The sequence below is a fragment of the Medicago truncatula genome, chromosome 3 (assembly GCF_003473485.1).
Source record: "Medicago truncatula cultivar Jemalong A17 chromosome 3, MtrunA17r5.0-ANR, whole genome shotgun sequence".
In the NCBI taxonomy this organism is placed as follows: domain Eukaryota; kingdom Viridiplantae; phylum Streptophyta; class Magnoliopsida; order Fabales; family Fabaceae; genus Medicago; species Medicago truncatula.
The window spans coordinates 8,366,524-8,379,691 of NC_053044.1; the positions used below are offsets into that span (position 1 = coordinate 8,366,524).

At 32.8% G+C, this 13,168-nt stretch overlaps 1 protein-coding gene across 1 annotated transcript; it reads left to right on the forward strand.

The window, feature by feature from the left end:
• The first annotated feature begins 360 nt into the window (after nucleotides 1–360).
• On the forward strand, nucleotides 361–6,803 carry LOC11444501 (phosphoserine phosphatase, chloroplastic). Its single transcript, XM_003598943.4, has 7 exons — nucleotides 361–697; nucleotides 1,737–1,869; nucleotides 1,975–2,082; nucleotides 3,639–3,732; nucleotides 4,531–4,680; nucleotides 4,756–4,809; nucleotides 6,322–6,803. Exons 1-7 carry the CDS (start codon nucleotides 469–471, stop codon nucleotides 6,445–6,447), a joined length of 894 nt encoding a protein of 297 aa, XP_003598991.1. The 5' UTR covers nucleotides 361–468; the 3' UTR covers nucleotides 6,448–6,803.
• Nucleotides 6,804–13,168: the final 6,365 nt, after the last annotated feature.

Sequence of the window (13,168 nt, forward strand, 5' to 3'; positions counted from 1 at the left end):
TGATGATAACGTGTTATGAAATAAACTAAAAGTACAAGATCAAAAGAAGAAGAAGAAGAAGACGATGATGAAAGCCTTTGTATTATTCTCTTTACAAATGTGTTTTTACATTAAAACATGAGTCTTATTTATAAGATACAAATAAGCAAGTGAATGTTCACATACAATCAAAGAGCACTAACAATTCATTCCACTATTAGGAGTTATAGAATTTAGAAGATCAAAAATTAACATCCACCAATATTATTATTCATAATAAGAGTAGTTAAAACTACAATTAAAATTCTTAAAAAGAGAAAAACTACAATTAAACCAAAATTAAAATGAGTGAAATATCTTTTGACAAAAAAATACCTTAAACAACCAACCAACAACAACGTTTCTTTTCTTCATTTCTTAACTTCCACAACTATAACACAACAACATTCACATTCCTCAGATCGAATATTTTTTGTCTTCTCACTGTACATGGAAGCTTTGATCAATCATGGGATTAATCCAATTCGCGTCAATGGCATTACAAAGCAGCGATCTTGTTTTCCGTTTGAATCAAAACCAAATCTGAAAAAGGGTACGTTTGGATTTCAAATTGGAGTGGTGAATAAGAAGAAGAACAAGTTTTCTCCTTTGATTATGGCTGCTGCTACTGTTGGGAATTCACAAGTTGGTCATTTTGAGAATACGGTTCCTTCCAAAGGTTTTGCATAATTCTTTGATTTTTGTATCTTTTTTATTATCTATGGAATTATGAAGTGTCTTATTCTTACTCTATGTATTTAATTTGAAATGAATTTAATTTAATTTAAGAATATAGTGTCCACTAGAAAGCTGAATATAATTGTCTGTAAGACTTAGCTCAACCGACAATGTCAATATTGTTAGACTAAACATGTTCACCCTGGTTTGAATTCAGACCTCGCGGTTGTGTGTCCGAGTTTAGGTGGTGTTTTCCACTTTGTTTGAATTCTGATTGAGAGAGGTGCCTATTTAGTGCCTGATAGTGATTGAATAGGATTACCTCCCGTAGAAGGAACCTATAGAAAACCAAAACTAATCATGGGTTGGTCGTTGATACATTGTAGACCAGGATTTTAAATAGCAGTAACGTCTGCTGTCATGTCGTGGTCATTGATATTACGGAGAATCACAGTTAAATGTGGTTTATGAAGCCTCAATTGCGTAGCATTGTGGTTTCAGTGACATTAAAAACTGTTATGCTGAGGTCTAGATGGTCGTGGACTTTTAATTAAAATTCTGTTGTCGACATGTTTTATACTTGTATCTAATTATTTTTTATTTTGATTTGTTGAATTTCATCATGGGGGTGTTTAGAGAAGTGGGACAAGATAGAGAAATATGATTAAATAGTCTCTAATTTAATTATATTTCACCGTTTTGATATATTGAATTTTACCATGGTAGATAGATAAATATAATGGAATTTCACCGTTTTGATATATTGAATTTTACCATGGTAAATAGAGAAATATGATGGAATTTCTGTGTAAAATATAGTCTGTTTGTGCAGTTATTAAATTTTTAAAAAATTGTGCTTTTGTTAATATTCATTCTCTGATAATAAAAATACACTGTTAAGCGAATAGAATGAACATATTGTCATCTTAAGGTTTTAGCAATTTATTTTAGCATTTGCTATAATTTTTATGTGTTTGTGTTGGAGTAATTCTCAATGTTATTGACTTCTATGTTTTCTGTGTTGTTTTGATGATGGATAGAAATTCTGGAGCTATGGAAGAATGGTGATGCAGTGTGCTTTGATGTGGATAGCACTGTGTGCATTGATGAAGGAATTGATGAGCTTGCTGAATTTTGTGGGGCAGGAAAAGCTGTTGCAGAATGGACTGCAAGGTTAGATTGTTCAAATGGAAATTCTTGTTTGAAAAAGGGTTTATATTTTTTAATTTCTTTGGTACCTCTTTTGTTCTATTTGATTTAAGTGTTGAATTTTCACAGAGCAATGGGTGGTTCCGTTCCGTTTGAAGAAGCCTTGGCTGCTAGGTTATCTTTGTTCAATCCCTCTTTGTCTCAACTTGAGAATTTTCTTCAGCAAAGGCCGCCAAGGTATGATTGAGACCGGCTAAATTGTTGAGTGTTTTCAGTGTTTTTTTTTGTCTTGAGCAGCTTTCACATATTGATGATAATCAATGTAGCTTCATGACTTAGGAGTATTTTGCTTTCGATTTGGTTAGTAATCACATTAAGTTGATCAGACAGTTCCTACTCCCCCATTGCTCTTGCCTTAACTTGGCAGAGCTGAAAGGTTTTATTTTAACATTTTTATGAAGTAATGCTATGTGTAAAAGAAAGGGCAACTTAGTACTACAAAGCTCTTGCAATTGCAAAAACGGTTGGATCTTGTATCTCTACTGTCGCAGTATTGTCAAATAGCAGCACTATAGTGCTATAGCATTGCGGAATTTTATAAACGCTGTTGTTATGACATACGCGATTTTGTACAAAGTGTTGTCAAATAGAAGATATAGAGGTGTAGTGGATTTCAACAAACCACTATTTTCTGCGAACTGTGATTGACAGCAGTGCTGTAGATTTGTAGGTAGTCTTATCATTAACTAGCAAACCGAGTTTTCCATGCCTGTATGATGCACTCATCAATGTCTGATGCGATGAATCCAGATAAAGTGCAAGGTTAGAATTATATAATCAAAAGAGTTTAGTCACTCTCCCGGTCTCTCCAAACGTAACCAACAACCCTTATGCCTTCAACTAGAAATTATATATGTTTTTCCCCTTCCTAATGCTTATTTGGTCACTTGATACTTGGTTTAAGATATATTCGGTTTGAACTCCTAAGAAGAAATGATGCATTGTGTCCAGAGTTAAAAATCACACTCCTTCATGTTCAAGTTATATCTTGTTTTTCGAGCAAAAAAAAAGTTATATCTTATTTTATTAAAAAAGAGAATTTAACTGTGGAAATATATAAAAACTATAATTGGTAAGTTGATACTAGTGTGGAGAAATTAGTGTTTTGTCAAATAGTGGCTATAACTATAGCGCTCAAGCGCAGTGGAATTCGAACAAATCGCTATGTTCCATGATATGCTACTTGGTACAAAGTATTGCTAAATAGTGGCTATAACAGCACAATAAAACTGCAGAATAACGGAATTTGAAGAAACTGCTATTTCCTGCGATCCACGATTGTCAACACTGAAAGAAATTATACCCTACACTTCTAATGATATTTTAGATTTATTGACTTAGTCGTTCTCAAAACCAGCCAAAACTTTAAAGGGGCGTCTTGATTCAACGGTTGAGTTGCTACTGCATGACTAAGAAGTCACATAAGTTTGAGTTGCGGAATCAGTCCCTTGTAAATGCAATCTAACTTGTAAGGCAGCCTACTAGTACTATAGACTTGCAAAAAGTTGATTTTGCCCTAGATTCAACTATAACAGTAGCTTTATTGAACCAGGTTATTTTTTTGTTAGACCAGCCAAAACTCCGACGAGACAAAAAGTTGATATCGGTATCACCAAAGCCTAACTGCCTACTTTATTTTCTCTGCTTTCTCATCACTGTTTCTCCAATTGTATCCTGAACTGGTCAATTCAGACATATTTGGAACAATCCTTATGATTCTCCTTAATATGCAGGCTTTCCCCTGGCATTGAAGAGTTAATCCAGAAACTAAAGGCTAATGGCAAGCATGTATATCTGATCTCAGGGGGCTTTCGTCAAATGATCAATGTATGGATAATAGTTGTAATGATTATTTTTTTGGATTTATTTTAGACTAAGAGTATTTCAGTAGTTACTTATACACTAGTATCATTAAAAGTTAGTCAGGGGGAAAATGAATTTTCTTGTCTACATGATGTCCTTGCATATATAGAATCTGTCAACATAACAAGTACACAGGTTGCAATATTATTGATTATTGATTAGAATAATGTTACTTTCAATCAATGTTGTCAAATAGCGGCGATAGCACTATAGCACACAAAATTGGAACAAATCACTATTGTTCCACAATACGCTATTTAGTACAGTTTGTTATCAAATAGAGGCTATTGGGACGCTATAGCACTGTAGTGTAGTGGAATTTGAACAAACCATAATTTTGATTACACTGCTTTCAACACACTTCTTGCAAAAGAAGATTAAATCTTCACTCCAATTTAGAATGTGGAATCAATGTGAGTGACTTGATGAACATAGGATTGTACATTGCTTACTTAGAAGGTGAAAATCTATGTTGAAATTTCAAATAAAGATCTCTTTCATTCCTCTCTTTTGCCACCATGCAAGTTTGAAATTAATTTGCGAAACAATGAAAATAAGTTAGGAGCTCGTGTCTATATCTTCCAATGTTTATTTTTCCTTTCAAACAATTTTCACAAGTTTGCATTGCTACGACATTAAGAATTTTAGGTAAAGTTTTTTGGAATTTGATAAGCATGCTAGCACACTTCCTATGAGTAATTCAGACAGTAATGAATTCGATACTTCTTTTTCTTTCTAATTTCTACCACACTTCTTATGAAGCCTGTCGCGTCAATACTTGGGATTCCACAAGAGAACATTTTTGCCAATCAACTACTTTTTGGAAGTTCTGGACAGTTTCTGGGATTTGACGAAAATGAGTATACTTCAAGGAGTGGAGGAAAAGCCACTGCAGTCGAACAAATCAAGAAGGTTAGTCATGTACTTGTTTAAGTTTTTTTATTCTAGTTACTACATTGCTTTAAAGCTGACCATTAAAAATTTCAGGATCATGGGTACAAAGCATTAACTATGATCGGAGACGGCGCAACTGATTTTGAGGTAAGAAAATATCTCGGATATCTTGTAGTGATTTTATGAAATATCTGATTTTCAATCACGTGTTTTGAAAATTAAACTTCGAGGCTTACTGAAGCGCCTACTAATACAAATGTTATAGAGGAAGTGTTCCTGCTAGAAGTTGCAGGGGTAGTTTTCTAGGTCTAGCCGCTCTCAAGTGCAGACTGCAGAGAGGTGGATGATGGATTAGCGGTTATATCGGAGTCACCTCCTATATAGTCATATAAGCCGGGTTAGCTCCATTAGGTTTAGGAAGGTGGGCCAGATCCCATGCTTGGGTATTTGCCCACAAGATTGATCCCGCAGTATTCGAGCCTTGCTTGCGCTGGTCGAGACAGTGATGACTCGTACCAGAGCTGTTTATGACTAGGAAGGCTGCTGGGACTTAGTGGCGTGCATGTTATGCTCGGATGCGGGTCAGGTGGTTAGGTTTCGGGGCTTTTAAGTTTTAACACACATGTATCAAGAGCCGAGTCATGGCCCAAAGTCCATACTGGTTCAGGAATTTACACTCATATTTCCTGATATATGTTTAAATGATGTGAACATCGTTTCTAATTTCTAAACAAATACCGATCACCCTTATTTGGTAGAAAAGTTGCTCTCATTTTTCCTCAAGTTCATTTAAATGTCACCCCATCTATTTTTTTGAAATTAAAAGTATTCAAGTGTAATTCAGGGGAGGTCTCTTTAACAAAATCAAGGCGTCGTATGCTTTGTTGTCAGAATCCCGATCAGACTCGTGAAAAACCATGATTTTGCGATTTGACTCACGCATACCGATCCAAATTGTGAATAGAACCCTGAGTTGAGTAAAATCCCTGCAAAATTGCATGAAATCTTGCGATTCCATATGATTCTAACCATCCTGGCTTTGAGTCTTTCATGTTTAAGCTTTGTGACTAGGTTGTTTATGTAACATTTGAGACTTTGCGTCGTTCATGTTTAAGATTTGAGACTTAGTTGTTTTATGTTTGTTTAAGATTTGAAACTTTGAGTACTTTATGCACTATATAATATATATTTAGTATTGTTTTTGTTTTGTTAGTAGGATCCTTCTATCTTGGTTTCGATTTTATGTTTTACGATCTTGCTAACTACTTTCGATCCTACAAAATTAATTGAGTAGAAATGTAGAATGCTTCGACCTTGGTTGCGATCTTATGTTTTATGATCTTGCTATCTCCTTTCGGTTTGAGGCAAGATCTCGATTCTGACAACCATGGCCGTATGTCATTTTGACTTATCTTAGGGGAGGTTAGTGCAATTTCACCTATGATGTATGATAACCTGTTTTCATATTTGTGCATTCACCAACTAACCAAACAAATTTTTGATTAGACTCAAAAAGACCAACAGTGATCTTAAATTGTTGATAGATGAATGAACTTTCTGTTTTTGTTGATATTTTAGCCAAATTTGCTGTGTCATTTGTAGGTTTTCTTGAATAACGTAAACGTGTGATAATTTGTATGCTTTTTTCTGCACATTTAGGCTCGTAGACCAGGTGGTGCCGATATGTTCATTTGCTATGCTGGTGTTCAACTTAGAGAAGCCGTTGCTGCAAAAGCTGATTGGCTAGTTTTCAATTTTCAAGACCTTATTAATTCATTGGGGTAACTTTTTCCTTTTTTTGGTTTCCTATTTTTTGAATCATAGAAGTGAGGAAGCAGATGGATTCGGAAAAAAAAAGGCAGGAAACATAAATGTGAAATTCCTCCACGTGTTATTAGGGAATGATTTTTCTTAAGATAGATAGATGTCATTCATTTTTTCTCTTTAGTAGATCAGATTTATTCTTCTTCCATTGTTTTTATTTCCTTTTTTTTATTGTTGGGGGTGTAATTTTATTCGCGCAGATGCCCTTGCACTGTGTTTGTATGTTTCAGTGTGCTTCAATAATACATTACCGATGTGTAACACGGTTTTAATAATATGTTTGAATGTGCGTTCAATGCCATTTTCCCGCATCACAATGAAATTTAACCTTGATTTTTAGAAGCTTAGAGTTGCAGCTTTTGCTTCAATGTGCGGCCCGTGATTAGCCATTTTTCCAAACATACACTAAGTTGATTTTATGAATTACTTTTATGTTTCTAGAATTTATTCACTGCCTTTTGCAAGGGTTAAGACTGTTTACTTCAATGTTGTTAGCCAATGCTCAATGCATCATATACAATATACATGTTTCCATTCTCCAATATGGATGTAATTGGATCACAAATGTTTTGCATTTTTTATACAAATTCCGACATCGGGCACCATATACACATACAATTTTGATTTTTATTATTATTTTCTCTCCTCGGGTGATGATGATTACAAAAAGCACTAGCTCGGAGTTTATTGTATACGCCTATACGGTTTATAAGCTCAAGGCATGTCGTTAATACATCCAGTGAGAAACTATGTTCATGCCAATGCTATCAGATAAGATTAGTTACCACATCAGTAGCTTTTGCCTAAACCATCATTTGGGATTTAAACCCTTTAGCATACTAATATATGCATACTAATATGCAGTTAATCTAGAGCAGTAAATAACGATCTTACAACTTCTTTATGCATGTCTTGGTTAATCTGATCTAAGAATTTCATCTATTCTGCCTTGTTTCTATACATAAAAAGTTTTTAACAGAATCCCTAAACTTCTAGTTAAAACAACAAAACTGAGTCCTTAAACTTTTCTTGTAAACAAGGAACTTAATTTACCTTCCCGGGCCCTGCGTATGCGGGATGATTAGTGCACCAGACTACCCGTTAAGGAATTTCATTTAGTTGTGAATGACACGTTCTTTGAGGCTCTCTTCATGGAATTCAATGATCTGTTTTGCTTCCAGGCATGCCCCTAGAACAATTTCTTCAACGGCGCCGTTTAAGGCACGCAACCCTTATGGGTCTTGCATGGTGCGTGACATGCTTTTACAAGTTTTTTTTTTTTTTGTATGTTGGTCTTATAACTTACATGTGTAGATCAATCCAGTATTAGTTACCTGTTGTTGCAGGTAATCAATATTATATTAATCACATATACAAATTGAGTGCTGAGGTTATTTTTGGTAGTTCAAAAGTAATACCTTTCCTCTTTTCCTTGCCTTTACTGATACGAGAAGAACATCTTCCTTCACAATTTCTTCATAACTAAACAAATTTTAATTTAACAGGGACTAAAAACACTAACGGAAAATTTAGTAGGGACTAAAAAGTGTGATTTATTTTTATAAGGACTAAAAACAAAACTGCAGATATTTATAGGGACCAAAAACTTAATTAACCTTAATATTAGTAATTAAAAATTGCTATACACATGATTTGATTATTGGTAGCTCTCATACGTTATTAACTGTTTAGAATATATTTTAGATTGATTAGTCATTGAACATTCTTTCATCGTGATGTATCCAAATAAGTGATTTTGTGTCCTGCTGTGGCATTGGAGTTATGTTTGAAAAAATAATAATAAACGTTGATATAAGGTAAATTAGTAGTATATTCAAATTTGACTTTTTCATATTCCAAGGTAAATAAACGTAAAAAAAAAAAGAAAAAAAGGTAAATTAGTAGTATTAATTAGGGTTATGTTTGAAAAAATAATAATTTGAAAAAATAATAATAAATGCATCTAGTATTAATTAGTAATATTAATTAGGGTTATATTTGGAGTACACCCTCCGGTCACTATTATAAGCAAAAATTAACATTTTAGATTCATTAATTAAATGATGTATATAGTTGACAATAACACCCTTTACGTAAATTGTTTGCAAAATCATTTAAGTTATTAAAGATTAACTTTAAAGATTAAAATATACTATCATAGTGGGTCAACCTGTCAAGAAATCTGTGCCATTCAAAATGTTCTTTCTAAATCCAATGGCTCACAACCAATTTACAAACTAAAAAAAATAAAAAATTGTAGTCTTTTATGGTAGGAGACCCATTAAGGTCGCCTACCATAGCCAGAGCCTTTCTTTAACGGGTTGTGCAGAATTCCGATTGAATGTCTTCTTCCTTTTTTTCCTTAAACTTTTAAATAATCTGTAATGAAATCCTTGAATTTAGAGACCTAAATACTAATTATTTAAGAGTTTAGGGACCTTTTGGTATTAACTCGAAATATCAATTTAGCTACTTTTGCAAAAGAGGTTTGGTTTTGTGTAACATCTATGAGTAAAATAGTCTTATATATTTATTATAAACAAGTGTCGTTTTTACTATTAGATCCAAAAGTTATATCATTTCTCATTTAATTTAATAATAAAATTTATTGATCTAATAATAATATCTATTTCATTGCTTATAAAATTGACCTTTAAATAAATTTAAGTACAGAATGATATTTTCTTAGGTGTGACATATGTGCATATATCGAAAGAAATTGATTGCGGCAAGAATTAAGGCACATGCATGAACGGTGGTCTGTCACTCTCTACCTTTCTTTGGTTGTTACGATCAATAATCTAACCTTTTCTTAAAGTTTGTAAAGAAACAAACGAGTAATGATAACGGAATAACTCTTAGATAGATATATGAAAATCATAAAGAAAATACTGATCACAAAAGCTTTAAATTGACAAAGATAATCTCGAAAGAAAGAAAAAAAAAAAACGATCTTGGGCTGATATAACTGTCACAATTCACAAACAATTTAGCCGTCTCTTAAATTATAGGTAGCATTTTTGTGATCCAAGAGTTTGTTACTATGCATATATATCGACTAATACCTCAATTTCGTCTTTGAATTTTGAAAAATCGGCCAATTTCGTCCCTAAATTTTGTGAAATATCAAATTAGTTCCTGAATTTACAAAATTTCAATCAAATCAGTCCCTCCGTTAAGTTGGTCTGTTAACGGAGGTGACGTGTAACGTTAACCTCTGACAAAGCTTACCACGTCAGATGCCACGCAAGCAGGGACCAAACTGATTGATTTACACAAAATTTCCAAGGACCAAATTGATGGATTTTCAAAAAATTGGCAACGGCTATTTCTCTTCTTTGTGAGTAACGACTCTTTCTCCTCTTCTTCATTAAGGGCTATTTCTTCCCCAAATATATAAATTTGGAACCCTAATGTTATAATTCCTTACATAGAGTTCAAAATCCCCAAAATTTCTTCCATGAATTGATGTCAAATTTCTTCCCCAATTCAAAAAACTTAGAACCCTAATTTTTTTGATTAAATTCGAAATTCATAAATCAAGTGGTCTGCCTTGTAGATTCGGTGTTCAGAATTGATGGGTGCGCGAATGGGCAAAAACAACTACAACAACCGGTATTCATCTTCAAGCTCTATGTACAATGTTGATGTGAGAGAGCTTCAATGTTGGTGTCCTAGAATTTGTGTTGCAAGAAAAGCAAACACTGTCAATAACTCAGGAAGGTCTTTCTATGCTTGCCCTCTGCATAAGGTTTGTTTAACAATGGTTATTTGATGTATGAATGTTTTGTTTAAATTATACTATTTTGCCTTTTACCTTGCATATCCATCATTTCAATCCTCAAATTAGTGAAAATACCATCAAATAGGTCCTTGAATTTTCACAACAGATATCACTGTGATCCTTGGTGCATACATTTGCTGAACAAAGTAAAAAGTAAAAGATAGACACTTTGATTATAAAAAGACACACATTTGCCTACCATCATAAGTCATATATTTAATGTTCATAAGTCACCACATAGCCAAAAAAATAACATTACATAGCCATCAAGTCATCAAATCATTTGATGTTCTTAAGTGATTACATATCCAAAAAAGCATAAACTAAACAAGTCCAAAAAACATTAATTAAACTAGTCCAAAAGCATAATTTAAACAAGTATCAATGCTTTGGAAATCCTCGAGTTGGGATAAACTCCATGTATTGGCGTTGAGTAGAAGCGGATTTTGGATTTGGAACTCTAATAACTCCAGGAGCAGTTGAATTTTGTGGAGCAGGACCCCTCAGTGGTGTTTGTTTATGCATGTCATTTGAAATCACTTGTCCTCTCATGCCATATCTCCTTGTACTCATTCTATGCAAATAAAATCAATCATATCAGCCCTTAAATTATAACAAAATCCATCAAATTAGTCCTCAAATTATGCTAGTAAGTCTCAAATCGATCTATATTTTAGAGGGGTATAATTGGAAACACAGGAAAAATTATACTGAAAAGTTAAGTCTCGAATTTTTACCATTTCCATCAATTTAGTCCTTATACATGTGGCTGCCTTGTTGACACGTGTACAAGACAACACAACATGCAAGGGACATGTCATCACCACTAACGGAACTTTTGGACGGAGGGACCATTTTGATGGACGTCTGTAAAATTCAGGGACGTATTTGGCCGATTTTTTAAAATTCAAGGACGAATTTGAGGTATTAGTCGCATATATATATATATATATGAATGAGATTTATATTTGAATTTCAACTTGATAATAAAGGAGAAAAATATCTTGAACTTTCGAAAATTGTGGTGTGAAAATAGAGAATAGCTTATGATTATGTTAGCTAGTTGGTAATTCGAAGGAAAATGAGAGACATTGAGTTTGGTTTGAGAGACTAAGGCACATACAAAGTGATAGTTTATGGCCAAATGTTTTATTTTGGAGTGATAAGCTTGATTAACAAATCGGTATGGCGTGCCAATATAAAATATTGTTAGAATGAATATAAGGAGTAGATGAAGAAACCCCAATTTGGTAGACCTTACTTGTATGTATAGCTAAAGTCATTCTAAATAGGGATAACAATTAAACTCATTCGTTTGGTTCATAGAAAAAATATCCATAATAGGTTGGACAACAATCCTTATTATTTATGAATACAACCACAAGTAAAAGTTGTCCTAATACAAAGCACAAGTAATTACCCATTAAAATGAACAAATACATATATTAGTATTTTTTTAAAGTAATTTAGCGGTTATAAATTCCTTTTTTTTAAACTGAATAAGTTGGATGTTCGGGTTCGAAAACAGTCTCTCTACCAATTGAATTAAGTTCAGATAAATTATTACGCCCTTCGTCCCATAATAGGCGAGTCTATTCCAAAAAAATTGACCCATTTCACTTTTCAATATATATTAATTACTTTTTTCCAATTATAATTCTAATTAATACAATCCCTCAAAAAAAAAAAAAACTCTAATTAATACAACTTTCATCACTCTCAATTCAATGTATTATACTTTGCATTTAGACCATCCCCAATGGTGAGGTCTTCACCATTTAAGACCCGATACCTAATAGGTACCTCCATTGGCGAATAATTTCAAGTGACTCTTAAGACTCAGGGTCTCACTTAAGACCTCCATTCTTAAGTGGATCCCACACAACTTTTTAATAAAATAATAATTGTTGAGTTGCTTTTGTTGAAATATAAATGATAAAGAGTTATTGGTGAGACCATTTAAACATTTTGTTAGAGAGTCTCTATTGGAATGGCTGAGTACCTATTTGGTACTATTATTGAAAAATTATAAAAAAAAAGTGATGTGTCTATGTGAGACCCGTTTAAGACCTCAAGATTAAAAATCTCCATTGTAGATGCTCACCAATAAGTGAGAAGACACTCAAAACATTTTTCTCTCTTTCACTTATTCACTTTTTCTTAATTTGTGTAAAATGAACAAAAAAACTCACTTATAATGGGACGGAGGGAGTATTGTTATTACCTCGCTCCACATATACACAAAAACATATTGAGGAGATATCAAATTACACCATTGTAATGTTACACCAACGCTTAACACTATTTTACTCGTTACATATTTTTTAAATTTGACAGTCGAATGGTAAATTTATATACTACCCCCGTCCTTAATGATAAGACCCTTTTGATAATTTTTTGTCCATTTTTATAAGATTCCTTTGTTATTTCCAACTACATTAATTATTTCTTTACATACATGCTCATATTTATTATACTCCCTCCGTCCAATATTATAAGCAAAAAAAATAAAATCAAACTTATTAAGAAAACTAAAACATAGTAGTTTGTGACATAGTTTCTTGTGTTATTCTTGAAATAAATTTTATAGAAAGATGTAAAAACAATTTTCATTGGTTATTAGTTATTGAGAAAATGAAAGAGAGAGCAAATTGAATGCACTTTGCATTTGATTTTTCTTTGGAAAAGATGATTTTTTAAAACAACATAATTAAATATGATAAAAGTTGGTATTTTTTTGCTTATAATTTGGAGTACATATTTTTTTTCAATCAGCAATAAATAACATATGAAAAACCCTTGTACTAAAATAACAGGAATTAAGAAAGTGGTTCACTATTATTTTTACAATTTTATTCTTAAGAGAAAGAGTTGACTTATGTTTTTCATATGCTATTT

Excerpts from the sequence above, each read along its gene's own strand:
- LOC11444501 (XM_003598943.4), top strand. The coding sequence starts at position 469 with ATGGAAGCTTTGATCAATCATGGGATTAATCCAATTCGCGTCAATGGC. Across the intron at positions 2,083-3,638 it reads CTTCAGCAAAGGCCGCCAAG|GCTTTCCCCTGGCATTGAAG; the intron begins GTATGATTGAGA and ends CTTAATATGCAG. Across the intron at positions 4,681-4,755 it reads CAGTCGAACAAATCAAGAAG|GATCATGGGTACAAAGCATT; the intron begins GTTAGTCATGTA and ends TAAAAATTTCAG.